The following is a 20,725-nucleotide window of genomic DNA, read 5'->3' as shown; positions in this document are numbered from 1 at the left end:
TCCTAAGATTCCGCAGTGTATTTACCCTTCACATTATTTGTCACGTATAAAATTGATGAAGCTATTCACAATGCTGCGTCACTCAAAAAAAAAGAAACTGATCAATTCTGAAATATGGAAACATAGATATAACAAAAGTATAAGTAGAGAACTGGTTATTAAAAAATTTTACTTGGTTACCGGTGGTTAGAATTTAGTGACTCTGACCTTTTCTTCCAATGTTCCATAAGCAAGAAACAGACCCGTGCATCGCACAGGTGAAAAACTAGTATTTAACAAACAAAGCCCCTTACAATTTTGGGGGGGTGTTGGCATCGGAAGAAGTTGATAAATTTTCGTGACAATTCATATGATATTAAAAATTAACCAACATCAACGCCGGTAAGGCACCCGTCAAGGCCTAATAATTCTACATAAACAAAAAAAGAAAGAAGCAAGTCTATGTGTTTCTAGGGGATTCCTACTTCAGACATACCAGCCATCGAACACGTTGATACTCAACAATCAACGGTGGAGAACATATCCATGTCAAGATTTAAGTTACTACAAATTTTTATTGGTCAAGATACAAGTACCACGAAATCTTATTGGTCCACATCATCTCAAATGACGAAGCTTTCGTGTCTTTGCGAGAATCATTTCTGTTTATTTATTTAGTCTTCATAACAAGAATTAGTATATATATCTGATTTTGTTTACTCATGTTCTCTACTGAAACATTTTGAAAAAAAACCGAACGCAACAACAAAATCTGAATATTTTCTCCAAGGATTACGTTTTGTCCGTGTGTGTTTCATTGAATCTAAAACAGTCATGGGTGGCTCTTGGAGGAGTCGCAGTTCTTTGATTTTATTAGCAATCGTATTATGTGGTAAGTTTATTTTTCTGATCCAGATCTAATAACTTTACGAATGCTTTTGAAATTTGATCAGTGATATGTGATTCTACTGTTATTTGGTTTTAAATGTGGTAGATCTGATTGGATTGTTTAGATCTAGGTGAATTCGTCTATCTGCATAGATCGAATCAAGGTTTTTAGTGTCGCATGATTTGATTACTGCGAAAACTGTAGATCTCTCGTGTTACTTGTCAGGTTTTCATTAGAATTTATTATGTTTAAGCTCGAAATTGTGATATTTGAAGACAACTTGTAGACCTGAAAGTTTGCCTTTGGGATATTGGTACGTTAATTTTTTTCCTTAGAAAGAGCTCTTAATTCTGGCAGGCGGCAGCTATTCTCATGTGGTTAGCATTGTTGATTTTCTTATCCTATTCTCATGGTTTAAAGCTTATAAGAAATGATGTAGGGTTTTAGTGCAATTGTCTGAAGAAAACATTGTAATGTTGGGATTCTATAACCAACGTTTGTAGTAATTTCCTTGGCATTAGTTTGTAGAGTGTATTAGTTTAAGCACTGGGAAATTTCTTGTTTTTTTCTGAGCATCATGAAATTGTGCTAATGTTGAGTACAATCTTTTTTTACAGGATGCTTGTCTGCATTTACCATTGCTAAAGAGGAAGCATCCAAGTTGGGAACTGTTATTGGAATAGATCTTGGTACAACTTATTCCTGTGTTGGTGTTTACAAAAATGGCCATGTTGAAATTATAGCAAATGATCAAGGAAACAGGATTACTCCATCATGGGTTTCATTCAACGATGACGAGAGACTTATTGGTGAGGCTGCAAAGAATCTTGCAGCTGTTAATCCCGAGAGGACCATCTTTGATGTCAAAAGGCTTATCGGAAGAAAGTAAATAATTTATAACTGGTCTCTTATTCTCATCAATGTGACTTTTGTGGGAAATTTAACAAGCAGTTCTTGGCAGGTTTGATGACAAAGAGGTGCAAAAGGACATGAAACTTGTTCCATATAAAATTGTGAACAAGGATGGAAAGCCTTACATCCAGGTTAAGGTTAAGGATGGAGAGACAAAGGTCTTCAGTCCCGAGGAGATTAGTGCTATGATTCTAACTAAGATGAAAGAAACCGCCGAAGCATTCCTTGGGAAGAAAATTAAGGATGCTGTTGTTACCGTCCCTGGTAAGAAAAGCTCAAAATAGTTGCAACGATACGTGATATGCTTTGATATGGATACTGAATTTATTTATTTTTGGAATGTGCAGCATACTTTAATGATGCCCAGAGGCAAGCAACTAAAGATGCCGGCGTTATCGCTGGACTTAATGTTGCTAGAATTATCAATGAACCAACCGCTGCCGCTATCGCCTATGGTTTGGACAAGAAGGGTGGCGAGAAGAACATCCTTGTCTTTGATCTTGGTGGTGGAACTTTTGATGTCAGTATCTTGACAATTGACAATGGAGTATTTGAGGTTTTGGCCACAAATGGAGACACTCATTTGGGAGGTAATATTTTTAACATGCTAGCCTTCTCATTTATGTAATATTAGTTTTTTATAACAGTCTTTACTGTCGAATTCCGTTTCATTTGCTCAAATTGTATACAGTGATTTATGTGCTTTAATGTTCCATTCTGTAGGAGAGGACTTTGACCACAGAATAATGGATTACTTCATCAAATTGATCAAGAAGAAGCACAGCAAGGACATCAGCAAGGACAACAGGGCTCTTGGAAAATTGAGAAGGGAGTGTGAACGTGCCAAGAGAGCTTTGAGTAACCAGCACCAGGTCCGAGTTGAGATTGAGTCCCTATACGATGGCTTAGATTTCTCTGAACCACTTACCCGAGCTAGATTTGAGGAGTTGAACAATGATCTATTCAGAAAGACCATGGGACCTGTAAAGAAGGCAATGGACGATGCTGGCTTACAGAAAAACCAGATCGACGAGATTGTTCTTGTTGGTGGTAGTACGAGAATTCCCAAGGTTCAACAACTCCTAAAAGATTTCTTTGACGGTAAAGAACCCAACAAGGGAGTTAACCCAGATGAAGCTGTTGCTTATGGTGCTGCTGTACAAGGAAGTATCTTGAGTGGAGAAGGTGGTGAAGAAACCAAAGGTACTATCTACTGTGCTACTGAACTGAGATTAAAGTATTTGCAGAAAACAAAAAGCAGCAGATTCTTCCCCCTTACTTTTCACGTGTGACTGAGTATATTTCTATGTTTTATTAATACAGACATTCTTCTGTTGGATGTTGCACCCCTCACCCTTGGTATTGAAACTGTCGGTGGAGTTATGACCAAGTTGATTCCAAGGAACACAGTTATCCCTACCAAGAAATCTCAAGTTTTCACCACTTACCAGGATCAACAAACTACTGTCTCTATCAAGGTATCACAATACTCTAGAGCATACTTGATTTTTGAACTACTAATGGGTAAGAATAAAATTTCTGAAAAGACAACTTCGGAAATATATTTTGATGTAATTTGTGATTTCTTGTAGGTTTATGAAGGTGAAAGGAGTCTCACAAAGGACTGTAGGGAGCTTGGAAAATTTGACCTTACTGGAATTCCTCCAGCTCCAAGGTAATTGTTCTTTCTTTAGTAGTTAGTGTTATTCCTTGTTATGTTTTTTAGGTATCCTGGCAGAAGTATTAACTAGATTACTCTACTCTAAAATACAGGGGAACCCCTCAAATTGAAGTAACATTTGAGGTTGACGCTAATGGTATCCTAAACGTTAAGGCTGAAGACAAGGGGACTGGGCGTGCAGAGAAGATCACCATCACAAATGACAAAGGTCGTTTGAGCCAGGAGGAAATTGAACGTATGGTTAAGGAAGCAGAGGAGTTTGCCGAAGAAGACAAGAAGGTCAAAGAGAAGATTGATGCGCGTAACGGTTTAGAAACCTACATTTACAACATGAAGAACCAAATCGGTGACAAGGACAAACTTGCAGAAAAGTTGGAATCTGAAGAGAAAGAGAAGATTGAAGCTGCTGTGAAGGAAGCACTTGAATGGCTCGACGAGAACCAGAGTGCTGAAAAGGAGGATTATGATGAGAAGCTCAAGGAGGTCGAGGCTGTCTGTAACCCTATCATCACCGCTGTTTACCAAAGATCTGGTGGACCTTCTGGTGGAGCTGCATCAGAAGATGCAGAAGATGATGATTCACACGATGAGCTTTGAAGAGATGAATGTTTTAAACTTCTACGGAACCGTGACAGGATTTTCTGAGATAAGAAGAGAACCATAGTGAATAGTTAGAACTGGGAAATGATTCCTCTTCTCAGTAAAATATTTTGACTAATGCAGGGAAAATTTAGTTAGAGAAACTGTCAACCGCCAATACTGAACCCTTATGGTTTGAATCGTGAATCTCTCTCCTTTCCTTTTCTTCTCGGAGATGAAGAGAGTATAATCTACACATTTTGTTGTTTACGAAAGGAAAAACTTTTTTTCTTTTTGCCAAGTACTAATCTTGCCTAGCGTTTTTAGGGGCCACTCAAAAGGAATTAGGGGCCACCTTTTTATTCCCATCCATTGAAGGAGGTTAAGGGATGTCTTAAAAATAAAAATTGTCTATATTGTCCTTCACCTTTATACTAAATCTAAACCTATATCCTTTATTTTCATAATCATATCATTCCACTTCTTCTTCTCTTTTCCACCCATTGAAATTTTTTTCCATCATTTTAATTTTGATTGAAAACAAAGATCATCGATCAAACAAATGTTATGATTGATTGTTTAAAATTAAAACCCATTCATAAACCTTAAAGTTGAAACTTAGAACATAAAAAAAAAAGGAGTTCAACAAACAAAACGAATAGATGATAGTAGTTGTGATTCAAAATTAGGATTTGATTACTTGAAATCAAAAATTTGATCCGAAAATTTTCTTGGATTTACAGTAGCAGAAACATAATCGGTAGATAACTATCTATTTTACCTACCGATTATGGTTGATGTTAACTATCTATTTTACCTACCGATTATGGTTGATGTTCTTGGATTTACACTAGCAGAAACATAATCGGTAGATAATAATCTACTTTACCTACCGATTATGGTTGATGTTCTTCGTTTCTTAAGAACATCAACCATAATCGGTAGGTAAATTGATCGATATCTACCGATTATTCTTGATTCTAAAAATTAAATTTCTCTGTACAAAAAGTTACGCACAATCGATAGATAATGAACACCATTAACTACCGATTGTGAAAGTAGAAAATTTTGAAACTTTTGTTAAGTTTTGAAAATTTGAATTTGAGGCCATGAACACAATCGGCAGATAATAAGCATCACTTATTAACACAATTCACTTCCGATTATGGTAGTACTAAAATTCCAAAATTTAGTATATTCGGAGGTTAAAGTAACACACTTTACTACCGATTATGGTAGTACCAAAGTTCGAAAATTTTAGGATTTTGGCAAAATCATATTTTGGGGCCAATATACATTCGGAAGTCAAATTTACTACCGATTATGGTAGTACTAATATTCGAAAATTGAATATATTCGGAGGTCACTACCGATTATGGTAGTACCAAAATTCGAAAATTTTAAGATTTTGCAAAATCACATTTTGGGGCCAATATACATTCGGAAATCAAATTTACTACCGATTATGGTAGTACTAATATTCGAAAATTGAGTATATTCGGAGGTTAAAGTAACACACTTTACTACCGATTATGGTAGTACCAAAGTTCGAAAATTTTAGGATTTTGGTAAAATCTCATTTTGGGGACAATATACGTTCGGAAGTTAAATTTACTACCGATTATGGTAGTGCTAAAATTCGAAAATTTAGTATATTCGGAGGTTAAAGTAACACACTTTACTACCGATTATGGTAATACCAAAGTTCGAAAATTTTAGGATTTTGGCAAAATCTCATTTTGGGGACAATATACATTCGGAAGTCAAATTTACTACCGATTATGGTAATACTAAGATTCAAAAAATGAATATATTCGGAGGCTAAAGTAACACAATTTACTACCGATTATGGTTGTACCAAAGTTCGAAAATTTAAGGATTTTGGCAAAATATCATTTTGGGGCAAATATACATTCGGAAGTTAAAGTAACACACTTTACTACCGATTATGGTTGCACCAAAGTCGAAAATTAAAGGATTTTGGAAAAATCTCATTTTGGGACCAATATACATTCGGAAGTTAAAGTAACACACTTTACTACCGATTATGATTGTACCAAAGTTCGAAAAAGCAGAAAAAGAAAAAAAAATCCCTCAAATTTTTTTATCATCCGAATCCTGCTCAAACTACCGAATATCGAAGGGTAATTTTGTCATTACGAAATATGGAAGATAAGGGGTGAACACAATTTAGGATTGGGTGACCTTTTTTGTTTTATTGTTGGCCCCTAATTCCTTTTGAGTGGCCCCTAAAAACGCTTGAATAATTTTAGTTATATTTTCATGTTCGCTGTATTCATGAATGTTGCAGCGTATTTATTTTTGTCACTAGTGTTTAGGGTTCAGTCAAAATATTCAAGGTTTATATTAAATACGCTTCCTAAAACAAGGCTTGTCCTCGAGCCTCTAACTGTGGAAAGTGTGCATCGTCTTTGGAGTGATCCTTCTATTTGATCAACCACTCTGTAGCAGCTCGGTTTCCCGGTTTCCCTTCTTATACATCTTCCTGTCATTTTTTTCTGGCTCCCATTTATCATAGTCAATAATGGTAGGTAATGTAGCTTCAACAGTAACAGTAGGACCTAACTTCAGTTTTAACCGTGAAACATGGAATACTGGATGTATTCTACTAGTGATAGACAGATCCAGTTTATATGCCACAGTTCCAATTTTCTCAAGAACTTTAAAAGGACCATAAAAACGAGAACTTTAAAAGGACCATAAAAACGAGGTGATAGCTTCGAAAAAGACTGATTATCAACTGTTATCTGTCTGTAAGGTTGGAGACGGAGATAAACAAAATCATTAACTGAAAACTGTCGTTCAGTTCTATGAGAATCAGCGTATTTCTTCATTCGATCCCTTGCATCAGATAAGTGAGACTTAAGCAGCTTGAGTGTGTGATCTCTGGCACGTAAGTTTAAATCCACATCATTTATAGGGGTTGACCCAGGTAAATAAGCTAAAATTGCTGGCGGAGGACGGCTGTAAAGAGCTTTATATGGTGTCATCTTAATGGCAGAGTGGTAGCTGGTGTTATACCACCATTCATCCCATGCTAACCATTTGAACCAATCTTTTGGTTTCATTCCCGCAAAGAATCGAAGATAACATTCGAATGTACGATTCCTAACATCTGTTTGACCATCACTTTGGGAATGATAAGCTGAACTCTTGCAAAGTTGTGTATCTTGCATTGTAAAGTAGGCTTCCCACAAATAGCTCATAAATACAGGATCTCTGTCACTTGTGATGGTCTTTGGCATCCCATGAAGTCGTACTACTTCTCGCACAAATAAATCAGCTATTGTACTGGCAGAATATGGATGAGACAATGCAACAAAGTGTGCATATTTTGTTAGACGATCAAAAATTACTAAGATTGAACTCTTACCATTAGAAAGTGGAAATTCGTCTATGAAGTCCATAGAGATGTCAATCCAAACATCTGAAGGAATTGTTAGTGGACTTAAAAGGCCAGGAGGAGCTACAACTTCAGTTTTATTGCGTTGACAAACCTCACAGTGTAGAATAAATTCCTTAATGTAATGCTTCATGCCAGACCAGTGAAAATTTTGTTGTAATCTCTTGAAAGTTCGCAAATAACCCGAAACACCCAATGGAGTAGAATGAAAGTCATGAAGAAGTTTTTTACACCATTCTGAAGAAGAAACAACCACAATTCTTCCTTTATAACGCAACACCCCATTGACGTAAAATTAATGACGTTTAATGTTAGGATTGAGCTGCAACTGATCAATTAATGCACGCAAAGTTGGATCATTTTGACATTCCGCAATGATGTCATTAACACCAGAGAAAATTGGTGTGTTTATTTCCAATAGTTGGGGATTGATAAGTCGAGACAAAGCATCTGCAACTTTGTTTGTCGAGCCACTGCGATAAATGATTTCATAATCATAGCCTAATAATTTAAAAACTCACTTCTGCTGCTCAATCGAAGATAGACGTTGCTTCAAGAAATACTTCAAACTTCTATGGTCTGTATAAATCTTGAAATGACGACCAAGCAAATAGTGTCTCCATTTATTCACAGCAGAAACAATGGCAAGCATTTCTTTGTCGTAAACAGATAGGTTAAGATTCTTACCAGATAAAGGTTTACTATAGAAAGCTATAGGCCTTGCACATTGCATTAACAAAGCACCAATGCCATTACCAGAAGCATCACACTCCAAATATAACTCCTTCGAAAAATCAGGTAGTATGAGAACATGCGTAGTAGTTAAAGCCCGTTGAAGCAATTTGAAAGCAACAGTTGCCTCTTCCGTCCAGTTGAATGCATCCTTTTTAAGTAGCTGAGTTAAAGGAGCACTGATTTTTCCAAAATCCTTCACGAATTTTCTATAATAGCCGGCTAAGCCTAAAAATCCTCTAAGTTCTTTAACTGTAGAAGGAATCTTCCATGAAAGAATGCATTGCATCTTCTCTGGCTCAATAGAAACTCCATCAGATGAAATCAAATGACCAAGGTAACCAACAAACTTTTGTGCAAAAGTACATTTGGATTCCTTAACGAATTTTTTTTTAGATTAGAATATATGATCATCAAATACCAGTTCTAGATGTTTGATATGATCATCAAAATTCTCACTGTAGATTAGAATATCATCGAAGAAAACCAGGACGAACTTGCGTAAGTAAGGCCGGAATATATGATTCATTAAACTCTGAAATGTTGATGGGGCATTGGATAACCCAAAAGGTATGACCAAAAATTCGTAATGGCTATCATGTGTACGAAAAGATGTCTTGGAATGTCTGCTTCATGTACACGAATCTTATGATAACCATATCGTAAATCTAACTTAGTAAAGACTTTCTTACCATGTAATTCATCCAATAATTTGTCCACTACTGGAATTGGGTAATGATCTTTGATGGTTATCATATTAAGAGCACGGTAGTCTACACACATGCGCCATGAGCCGTCTTTATTTCGAACCAAAAGAATAGGGGAAGAAAAAGGGGCTAGAACTAGGACTTATGAACCCATCTTGTTGCAGCTCACCCACTATTTTCTCAATTTCGTCTTTTTGAAAGTGTGGGTATCTATAAGGGCATACATTCACAGGACCAGTCTCCGAAAGTAAGGAAATTTTATGATCTTGTATACGTTCTGGAGGCAGTGTTGTTGGAGTAGAAAAAATGTCACCAAAAGTAGAGAGCAGCTGTTTAATTTCAGGTAACAATTCTGAATGCTTGGCGGCAGAAGTATTTAATGCAACTAGTTCAAATAAAATTCCATAGTTTTCTGTAGATAATAAACGTTGCATTGGAGAAACATCCATAATCATTACAGATGATGATTGGTTACCAGTTAATGTGACGGCTATGTATTGAATGCTAAATTGTATAGTCAATTTTTTAAAATCCCAAACAATTTCTCCCAACGTGCGTAGCCATTGAATTCCCAATACTGCATCACAACCACTAATCTCCACCAGATGAAAATCAATATGAAAAATTGTGCGTTGTAATTGAATAGGGACATTGCAAGATACTTTAGTGTTTAAATGACCACCATTACCCACAGTTACACGTAAAACAATATCAGTAGACGAAACTGCAAAGCCACATTGCTTGGCTATGCTAGGATGCAAGAAATTATGTGTAGACCCTGAATCTATGAGTATTGTGAGAGGTCGATCCTTGGCATAACCAGTGATATGCATAGTATTAGGAAATATAGAACCCAAAAGTGAGTTAAGAGAGATAGTTGGGGTTGATTCCAAAAGAGAAAGATTGTCACCCACTTGGTGGTCTTCAGTGGTATGCTCAATCTCAGTGATGCCTTCAGGATAATGAGGATCCATCTCTAAAAGCAAGAAGCCCGTCTTATTAGGACAACTATGTCCAGATTTAAACGGCACATCACAATTGAAACAAAGACCCTTCTCGCGTTTTTCTTTCCTCTCTTCCCATGATAACTTCTTATAACCAGTAGGAAGTGTAAGCTTCTTGATTGGAGTAGTAGAAGTTGATGCTTCAACTAGAAGTGTAGGAGGACGATAAGGTTGGCGTGTAGGAAGCTTATTAGCTGTTGCATAAGATTCTTCATGGTGAATTTCCTTTGTAAAAGGTTCATTCAAAGTTTGCGGTGCAAGCAATTTAACTACACTACCAATATGAGGTTTGAGAGAACGAATGAAGCAGCTGATCAAGTAGTCATCTGGAAAGTCAACAAAATTCAATAACTTCTCAAAAACATGTATGTGTTCTCTTACTGCACCAACCTGATTAATTGTAATAATATCCAGACGAGCATCAACAAATTTCTCAGGTGCAAAACGCGCACGAACATGAGCACAAAACTCCAACCAAGTCACAATTGTGACCTTAGTTTGTTTCCATCGATACCAAACATTAGCATCACCTTTTAAACTAGAAGCAGCAATGGTTTATTTTAAGGGCATCTTCGGCTTGATGCACACTGAAGTACTGATCAGTATTAAAAATCCACCCATCAAGATCCTCTCCATCAAAGGTAGGAAATTTAAGATTGATTGTATTGGCTCTGGTAGCAGGTGGAGGTGGGGGTGGAGGCGGAGGAGGAGGTGGAGGAGGACCATTGTCACCACCATTATTAGTGATCAACTGAGGTAGAAATTCAGCAAAAACTGCACGAAGCGAAGCGGTTAGTCGAGTGTTGATAGTTGTTGTAGTTCGTGTAAGCTGAGTGTTGAGAGCAGTCGTTAAAGCTGTAGTCATGCTAGTGGTAATAGTATCTTCTAGAACTGTGTTGTTCTCAGTTGTTTCCAGTTTACGAGCAACTCGTTCTTCTTCTCTCTGTTGACGTTTTTCAACAGCCTTGGTCTTGCTCCTCTCGTCTTCTTGAAGTTGTTGTTTTTCCAAAGCAGTAATTAAGTTATCAATGTTTTTAGACATATCAGTAATGCCATCATTTACTAGTTTCAGATTCTCTTTATAATTTTCACCCATTAAATTTTTTTTTTGGTGAATTTAGGGTTTGATCTAAACCTGCTCTGATCCAGGTGTTAGGGTTCTAAACCTTTACACTGGATATAAGCTGCAAAGAACTAGAAAAACAAGGATAAAGCCCTTTGTTCCGGGACTAAGGGCAATTCCTATGGAATGAATAAACTTGGAGTTTGTTCATTTTGCTCCCATTATGGAATGAACAAACATGAAAAATGGATGTTCAAATCTGTTGATTTGAACATCGAGTCGGAACATCCATCGCGCGTCTGTGGTAACGACGGACGATATTTCTACCAACGCTGGCGTCATAAGAAATGACGCGCGTTCATGCAAAAAACGCCAGAGACACTTGGATTGACGCCCGCGACTCTTGGATTGACGCTAAGTACAATACCTGATTATTTTACTACTTTTTAACCTTATTTTATCTCACTTTATCCTATTTTATCTCACCTCATCCTATTTTATCTCACTTCATCCTATTTTATCTCACTTAGATATTATATTTTATTTTTCATCTTTATCCTACAAAACATTTTATATTAAAAAGAAATACTAGTGGGGTCGTAGAAAACCAAATCTGTTCATTTTGCCCTGCTTTACCATTGTGGAGAAACCCGTTTGACCATCCACGTGGCTCAACAAAATTTTGAGTTTAAACATTACCATAGGAACTGCTCTAACATCCTCTGCTTTGGTAGAACGAACTGAATAAACTTCTTAATATTGATAAATCATTCGTTACAAGCTTAGACTCGAGCTATATATAGCTGAATAAACTTGATAAGCAAGCAAACTAATTTAAGGAAATCCGTAAACCAGGAAACTGAATACTAAGTACTTAAAGAAATTAAATACTAAGCTAATAAGCTAACTGAAATAAAAGAAGTAGGAGTTGACATCGCAACAATTATTTTCTGCTCGGACAACAGAAAAAAGTGGGGGTGACACTGGAACTTAGTTTAAATGAAAATTTAAAACTTCTTTCTTTGAGCATAAAAATAATGAAGTCGGATGTTGTCCGGTGTATTCGATAGAAATCTGGTTAGCATCTGTTGCCAGTGCTGAGTTGTATTGTGCATCAAGGGCACGCCTGGTTTCTTGATGTGGTAAGAGGAATGTGAAAATTACATCAGAGATTGATATCATCAGTTTGGTTAGGACTTAGATAGGCGAATATAGATAAAGTTAATACTGCTGAACCAGGTTTTTATTTGTTCTCTATATTGCTGTTATATGCAGTACCACTGTGAAAATGTAATCCCTTGCTTTTGGTTTTTGCAGGAACTATAAGGTATATAATTATTTCTTAATTTTGATCAGCAGTACTCATCTGACGTTTTACTTGCTTAACTAGCATTTGTGCAGCCTCAATACCAATTGCATGAAGCAGCGATCCTGGGATTATACTCATGGGCCATGGCAAGAGATGATTGTGCTGAAAAGGTTCTGTGGCTGTTTCAAGCATGGGAAGTTTTTACGAATTATGATCTTTCTCTGAAAGAAGCATAAAAACACCCCAGCATTTTCTCAATAATAGTTCGTGATTAGTCCTTGTACTTTTGAATGTATGACAGTGCAGATATATACGAAGCTATTTGATAAATTTTCAGTAACCTATGCTTCTGCGGGGACCTCCATTTGAGTTTTGTTCAGTTAGTACATGCGATCCAAAAGAGAAGGTGAAACAATGGCCATATATGACGGATGGACAGCCTAATGTTGAGATGTGAAATCGTTTTCAGATGACTAGTATATACCTTCATATTTCTGTAGTTTTGGATCTTCTATAGGCGTCATGGCATGACTTCTCACCCACATCTGATTATTTTCAAATTGCAGATGGTCAACTAATTGACTCGACCTTCACTTAAAGGGTTTCTTCAACTCTCGGTGGCTCATCACCCTTCTAGGAGATGAACTTGAGCTATGATGTCTACACTGAGATGCATACATGCATCAATGCTCGCAACGGTTCAGAGACCTACATTTATAATCTGAAAGAACCAGATTAGGCAAAACCATAAACTTGAAGATAGATTAAAGGCAGACGAAAAGAAGAAGAGCGAATCCTTTGTAAATGAGGCACTTGAATGGCTCGATGAGAACCAAGCTGCCAAAAAAAGAGAATTTCGAAGAGAAGTTGAAGGAGGTTCAAGATGTTTGGAACCTGTGATCGTACCTGATATGCTTTGAGTTTTCTTTTCTTGTGTGGACAGCCCAAAATTGGTTTTGAGAAAGCCTCTTCCAAAAATAAAAACATAGTATATAGTTCCTTAATTTTGACAAGACGTTCATAACTTTATTATTATTATTATTATGTTTGTTTCATGAGATTAAATAAGTATTGATAATAAATTCAGCATTTATACAAAATGGGTTGGTTCTAAATGGAAAATGGCAAAACATTCTAAAACCTACTTAACAATGATAGCTGTGAATACAAGAAGCTCACATGAGTATCATAAAATACATAGAGATTAAATATTGAGATACAAAAACCCACACAAGTGTCTACTTCTGACTATCATATTTGCATTTGCAACATTAATACTTGCAGTTTCCATAACCTGAAAGAATCAGAACGAGAAAACAAGATTATTAGAAGCTGTGTTAGCGGAGAGGAAAATTCACTTCAATTAGACGTTTTCTTAGTTTGAAATACATACTTGGATCAATGGTAGTTACGGCCCCTGTATGTTTAAAGTCACAATCATAAGTATTCTGTCCCATAGCTTGGTAATACATGTTCATGGCATAAGCTGCATGTGCCCGAACAGTGCCAGGGAAAAAGCATGGACCGCTTTCTTGGATCGGCCGACAATCAACACCCAAACCACAGACATAATCAATGTCCTTTTGTAAGTCATCCTGTTCAGCACTCGACTTAGGGACACACCAACTTTTAGACTTAACAGGAACTGGATTTATTGGTGATGCAACTGGAGTTGGGTTTGCAGCTGGTACTGATGTTCTTGCCTGAATGAAAAGAGTTTTCTCAACATCTTAAGGGCTGTGCAGTGCTAACATCTTTATATTGAACTGTTTATAGTTAAGACTTACCGTAGGTCGTAGTATCCCAATCTCATAGACAGGAGTCAGATCAGGTTGAAACAATCCGAAGTTTCTCTCCGACACTGGTCCGGGTTTCCTGTTTTCGTTGAAAAGTGCAAACATATAGGCCTCAAATGTCCGGTTGGGCATAAGAGGTGTACCAATGCCAGAGGTTACATGTCGTAAGAGATTTCCGTTATACTGAGCTGCACTTCTAGCATCAACACCGACCTGAGACGGATCTCCAGCAGATGGCCAGCCAGTCTCAGCAATAACAATATCGACATCAGTGAAACCAACAAGTTTCATTGCGGAAAAAGTTGCATCTAGTTGGGCATCTAGCATATTATTGTACATGAGCTGTGTATTCTCATCTAAAACACCAGAATTGGGTCTAAATAATGCGTAATCAAGTGTTTCAGCTGAGCATCCAAAAAATGGATACGGGTTTATCATAAAAGGGGATTCCGTAGCTCTTAAAAAGTTAAGCAACGGCTTAAGTACAGCATCGTCATAGCCTTTTCGAAACTTCCCTGTTGAGGGCGGACTTGAAGAGGAGAGAATTCCTAACGAATGCGGGGTAGAAACTTTTATCCTTCTATCGAGCGATGCACCAGCAAGAGCGGTATGAAGGTTCTGCATCGAGGGGACAAGATTTCCAATGAGTTGTTTGTTTGCTGCCGATAAAACCTCGTTACCGACTAATATTCGGATTATGTTGGTGTCAGGATAGCAAGGGATCTAGAGGATATTAGCTTTAACCCATTTCTGTGCAAAAAGTAAATTTGCTAGATCTGGTATTAGTTTGTTAGGAACTGTAATTGTGATTGCAATTCCAGTATGAGCAAATGCTTGTAAGATTAAGGGGTTAGCATCAAAGAGACGGACACGATTAATAATGGTGTTCTCGAGGAGAAAACGTGCAACTTCTGATGGTGGAGGAAGATTGTCTGCAACTGCACCATAGTTAACACCAATGGTTCCTTGGACCCCTGCATTAAACATGCCATAATCTTATCACTACACTTTAAAACGTAGAACAGTAGAACCGTTGAAGTACTAAAGAAAAAAATGGAGACAAATGTGTCCAATGTATAGGATTAGAAGTACTGCGCTAGAAATATATTTCTTGCAGTTATACCGGAGAACTGTTTGTGGACGACTTATAGCAACCGTAAGAAGCGTAAAAGGCTGTTTCTTGGGTCAATGTTTCAAGTAAACTGATAATCAAGGTGCCATGATTCTAGAATACAAGAAAAAACGAAGTATGTGTACATACCTCTGAGAAGGGTAACTGCGACAAGTAGTACTAGGAGAAATGCAGTAACGACACTGTTAGGCTTCTCCATGACTGAGGTGAGGAGGCTGATGATGAATTGTGATCAGTAACCATGGGTAAAGAAGTAGTAATTGAAATCAGGGTTGATGCTTTTCTTTAGATGTAGATGCTATAGTTTTAAGTGTAGTGGAAGAAACTTCAATATACCCCGAATTCTGCCTTTTGATTTAACTTTAACCATGCTTTCTTTTTTCACTTTCATTTGCTTTACCGAATCATGAATATTTACAAACGTGATTTTCTTATAGAACTAGGATACATAGCATCTACTTTGTGTTTGAGCTTTTGTTTGAATTTTTGGTTATATCATCGTAAACCATAGTACTTGCGTTGAAGAACCACATTTTTTTTTAATGTTTTTGAAGCAGAAGAACCACTAAATGATAGCCATACTTTCAAATTAATTTTATAACATGATGTTTCTTGGAGCTTAAACTTAGCATCCGAATTCATTGATCCCGTTTGGCATATTGAGATTCAAGCTATTATTTTAAATTCAGGGAAAAAAAAAATCATTCGATGGCCTTTTACAGATCGACTCTGGTATCTATAAAGACTAGCTTTGTTTACTGCTACCTCTGTTTCTGCACAAGTGTTATTGTCGCTTGTATGCTAAATTGCCAATGCTAACTCCATCTGGAGTTAAATTTGGAATCCCCTTAGGCGGCAGAATGTTTAAATATGTGCATATTTGTGTTGTAAATTGTGCAATACTGGTCTTGAAACATTTTTTTTGATCGATCAAAGAAAATTCAGTGAAAAAAGAAGTATTTAAGAGGAGTACCTCGACCCAATGAGTACAAGCGAGAAAAAAATAGCGAAGAACATTCCGGTAAATCCAAAACAACAAAAAAACAAGCTTACAAACGCCGGAATAAAGAGTCCCATAATGCAATCACCATATTCGCCGTTAGACCCAACATCTCTATGTTCGACTCGGCCTAAAAGAACGTTTGTAGTTTAACATTTCTAATGAGGCTTACCAAATTTTCCTTTTTGTTTTCAAAGACTCTTGCATTTCGCTCTCTCCATATACACCATCATATTGCAATCAAAATGTTATTTCAAATTCTACTAAGTCTTTCGTCACCCCAATTAAACTTCCAAGACTTCACATTTATAGTCACATTTGAATTGTAAGTCCAACCAAAACGACATCCTTCGACAAAGTAATCCAAAATTCTCCGGGTTCTCCAACATTCATAGAATAAATGCGAGCTAGTTTCATCGTCTTCATTACAAAAACAACATAAACTAGAAACATCCATACCTCTTCTTAACAGCTTATCCGCCGTCGTTATCCTATCATGAGAAAGGAGCCAAAGAAAAAAGTTGATTTTGCAAGGATACTTCAAGCTCCATACAACATCGATTGGAAAGTTTGGCTCACCTTCATCTTCATCGCTCCTAATACCATCCTTAACCGTCTATTGACCATGATTATTTCCGAGCCAAACTCGGCTATCCAAAACACCTTTTTGAAACAATCCTTAACCGTTTATTGACCGTATATAGTTGTTACTTCACGAGAAATGGACTGAGAGTATCTTTGCCTAGACATAAAACCCCACCTTAAGCAGTCTCCCCCAACTTCATACATACTAGCCACCACAAACTCCTTGGTACTTGAAGCTTCATATGCCAATGGAAACATATCACATAATCTTCCTTCACCTAGCCAAGAGTCTTCCCAAAATCGAGTTTCCTTGCCCGCTCCAATCTTGAATCTAATACATTTGTTGAAATCTTCAAGCTCTTTATAGATATTAACCCACAAACTACCACCTTTTGGGTTGGAGAGTTTCCCAACCGGTAAAAGTTTCACCAAAATTTTCAACTATGATCTTCCTCCGTAATGCATATTTCTCTACTCAAAAGCGCCACCATCATTTTTTTAGGAAAGCCAAGTTCACTTGTTTAGTTCTTATTATACCAAGACCACCTTTTTCTTTTGGTTTTGAAGTCAATTTCAAACCAATACTGTGTGAATTCTTTTCCTATTTCCATCATCCCATAAGAAATTTCTCACAACTTAATCAATTTTCTTAGTTATTGAGCAAGGAGCAAGAAAAATCGAGAGATAATAAATAGGGAGACTAGCTAAAACGCTTTTGATGAGAGTTAACTTACCTCCTCTTGCTATTGTTTGTCCGTTCCAAGAAGTAACTCTTTTCCCACAAATTTCAAGTTTTTTTTTTCTTCCCATTTTCGAGTGCCTCCAACCTTGCCGCCCAAAGGGAGTCCAAGATATGTACTAGGAAAACTCGCAAACTTGCACCCTAACATGTTAGCATAATTTTCAACTTCCTCTTCAACCGCGACTCCAAATAAGCTACTTTTAGAGAAATTTATCTTCAAACCCTATGTTAGATCGAAACAAAGAAGTAGGTAACGTAGGGCATCAACTTGTTCTATCTTAGCATCAAGAAATATGATAGTATCATCGACAAATTGCAAGTGATTAATTTTTGTTCCACCCTTCTTGACCGAAAACCCCCAGATTTGATCAAGTTCTTGTGCTTTACTCACATACAACTTAAGACTTCACCAACAATAGTAAAAATGAAAAGAGAAAGAGGGTCTCCTTGACGAAGTCCCTTTTCACTACCAAAGTAACCGGAAGACGATCCATTAATAAGAATCGAGAACTTTGAGAATGTTAACCAATTTCTAATCCAAGCCTTCCAAACACCACCAAACCCCATTTTGAACAAGACTTCATTTAAAAAATTCCAATTCACATTATCAAACGCCTTTTCAAAATCAAGCTTGCAAACCAACCCCGATAATTTTTGACAAGTCTAGAATCCACATATTCGTTCGCTATCAATACTCCATCAAGAATTTATCTTCCTTTAATAAAACTAGATTGAGTTTTTGATATTACTGTAGGAAGGTATACCTTTAAATGCTCCTCCAAAACCTTTGGAATGATTTTGTACACACTCCCAATAAGACTAATTGGCCGAAAATCTTTTACTTCCTCTACACCCGCCTTCTTAGGGATAAGAGCGATAATTTTTTTTTTTTCAATGACGAATGAAGAACATTGTGGTCATGAAATTCTTCGAAAACCTTCATAAAATCTTCTTTTAGGAAATCCCAACAAACAATAAAGAACTTTATAGGAAATCCATCCGGACCCGGAGCACGATCAATTCCCAAATCTTTAATTGCATTCTTAACTTCTTCTTTACTAAAAGGTCTCTCCAACCAATTACTTGCATTCTCATCAATACGCTTTATACACATATTTTTGATTCTAGGATGGTTGTTTGAAATTTCTCTAAACGCCAACTCAAAATTATTTGCAATACCCATCTTGATATCTTCCTTGTTCTCGGTCCAACGTCCATTGATATAAAGGTTATGAATGTTGTTAAAAGCTCTATGACCTTTCCCCACTCGATGAAAATGTTTGGTGTTACGATTGCCATCCCTAAAATATCTAATTCTTGACTTTTTTTCTCAACATTATGTTTTGTCGACGATGTGCCACTTTAGCCATCACAAGCATGTTTTCTTCAACTTCGGTAAGTACCCTTTCATCATCTCGTTCATCTAACTCTTTCATCTTGGTAAGCGCCGAGTCAATAGCCCTATCAATGTTCCCAAATACATCTTGATTCCACATCTTCAATTTCTCCTTCAAAGCATGTAACTTCTTTGAAAAACATTCACCCGTGCCTACAAAAGAAAAAGATTCCCACCATTCTTTTATTAGAGAAATTATGTTAGTTCCTTCAAGCCAAGCTAATTGAAACCGGAAAGGGCAAGCACCTCAATCCGAGTCCTTTGAGTATAACTCAATAGGAAAATGATGCGAAAAAGGTTTTGCAAGGCGCTTGAAGTTGATATTTGGAAAATGATCTATCCCAATTTGAAGATAAAAGAAAACGATCAATTTTGCTCTTCTTGTTAGGTGGTCTACTCCAAGTGTACTTCGCACCGGAAAGAGGCAAATTTAAAAGGTCCAACTCATTACATAGGTCATCGAAGAATTTCATTGTGTTCGAAGCTCTACGACAACCTCTTCTCTCCACCATGTATCTTATCTCACTAAAATCTCCACCAAAACACAAAGGCATTCCATCCCAATAACAATGCAAGGTAGCTAGCTCCATACGAAATATTTTTTTCTCGTTCACATTGCAAGGACCATACACACCAATGAAAGCCCAAAAAATTATCCTCCAAATTACGGCAATAAATACTTATAGTAAAAATACCTTCAAGAAAATCATCAAATTCAATCATATCCGAATTCCATATCAACAAAATTCTCCCCGATCTTCCATAAGAATTTAGCGCAATCCACCTACATGGAGTTGCACCCCAACATTGACGCACAATATGATTAGCTTCGTATCTTGAATCATAAGAATAGTAGGATTCCACCGTTTCACAATATTTTTTAACTTCGACCGTTTATTAGGGTCGTTAAGACAGTTAACATTCCAAGATATTATGTTAAACATTTTAAAAATTGCAAGCCCGTACAAACCAATCCAAAAAAGCAAGACCAATCAACTTTCTTCCATTTCTCCCACCACAAACTCATCTTTAAAAGCGTTAGCATAAGCTAAGAATGAAACTTTAACAAAAGAAGTTTCTTGATTGGTGAATACAATGCCCGAAGGATGAACGGAATTTTTAAGTTTACCGTAAAGGGTGTTAAATTGTTCCGATGTACCTTTTCCCACATTTGAAGAATCACTGGATGCATCATTATTGCTCCTTGCATTACTACTAGTATGTGATGCCGCATCATCATTTTCTTCACTTGAAGTGTTCACTGACTTGCTAACCTCTCCTGTGGACAGATACTTATGAGCTTCCTTACTAACTTCATCGCCACTGTCATTTCCACCATCAGCATATTTATGTAATGAAACAGACAATGAGCTGGACGTCGTTTGCTCTTTACACATTTTATTTTTGGACTTCAACTGTTTTCTTAAGAATGATTTTTTGGGCACTAGCCCATTTTGGTGGGGGACTACTCATTTATTTGGGGGTGGATATTTGAAGTAAAATCCAGTCATCCCTTATCTTTATTTTTTGTTAATACCAAAAAAGCCCTTTGTAATTAAATCATTGTTAGTGTAACGATTAGTTAGTGTTAATGTAATGATTAATTAGAGATTAGTGAGTTATTAACATGATACTTATGTTAGAATCAGAATTATTGAGAGAGAAGAAGAAGAAGAAGAAGAAGAAGAAGAAGAAGAAGAAGAAGAAGAAGAAGAAGAGGGTTGAACCCAAAGAAATCTTATTTTGAATTTTCTAAACATGATATGAGTGATTCATGTGATGATAACTCCTCAGA

General features: G+C 36.8%; 1 protein-coding gene and 1 pseudogene across 1 annotated transcript; one reads left to right on the top strand and one right to left on the bottom strand.

Moving 5' to 3' along the window:
• Positions 1-690: 690 nt before the first annotated feature.
• LOC113358498 (luminal-binding protein) lies at positions 691-4,380 on the top strand. Its single transcript, XM_026602091.1, has 8 exons — positions 691-871; positions 1,486-1,753; positions 1,830-2,044; positions 2,128-2,370; positions 2,504-2,983; positions 3,104-3,258; positions 3,373-3,455; positions 3,554-4,380. The coding sequence occupies exons 1-8, from the start codon at positions 814-816 to the stop codon at positions 4,056-4,058; spliced, it is 2,007 nt and encodes a 668-aa protein (XP_026457876.1). The 5' UTR covers positions 691-813; the 3' UTR covers positions 4,059-4,380.
• A 9,170-nt stretch (positions 4,381-13,550) lies between these two features.
• Positions 13,551-15,406, bottom strand: LOC113360556 (annotated as a pseudogene).
• Between the last annotated feature and the right edge of the window lie 5,319 nt (positions 15,407-20,725).

Source organism: Papaver somniferum, chromosome 3 (assembly GCF_003573695.1).
Source record: "Papaver somniferum cultivar HN1 chromosome 3, ASM357369v1, whole genome shotgun sequence".
Lineage (NCBI taxonomy): Eukaryota > Viridiplantae > Streptophyta > Magnoliopsida > Ranunculales > Papaveraceae > Papaver > Papaver somniferum.
The sequence above is the reverse complement of the archived record's forward strand: the minus strand, read 5'-3'. Positions and strand labels throughout refer to the sequence as shown.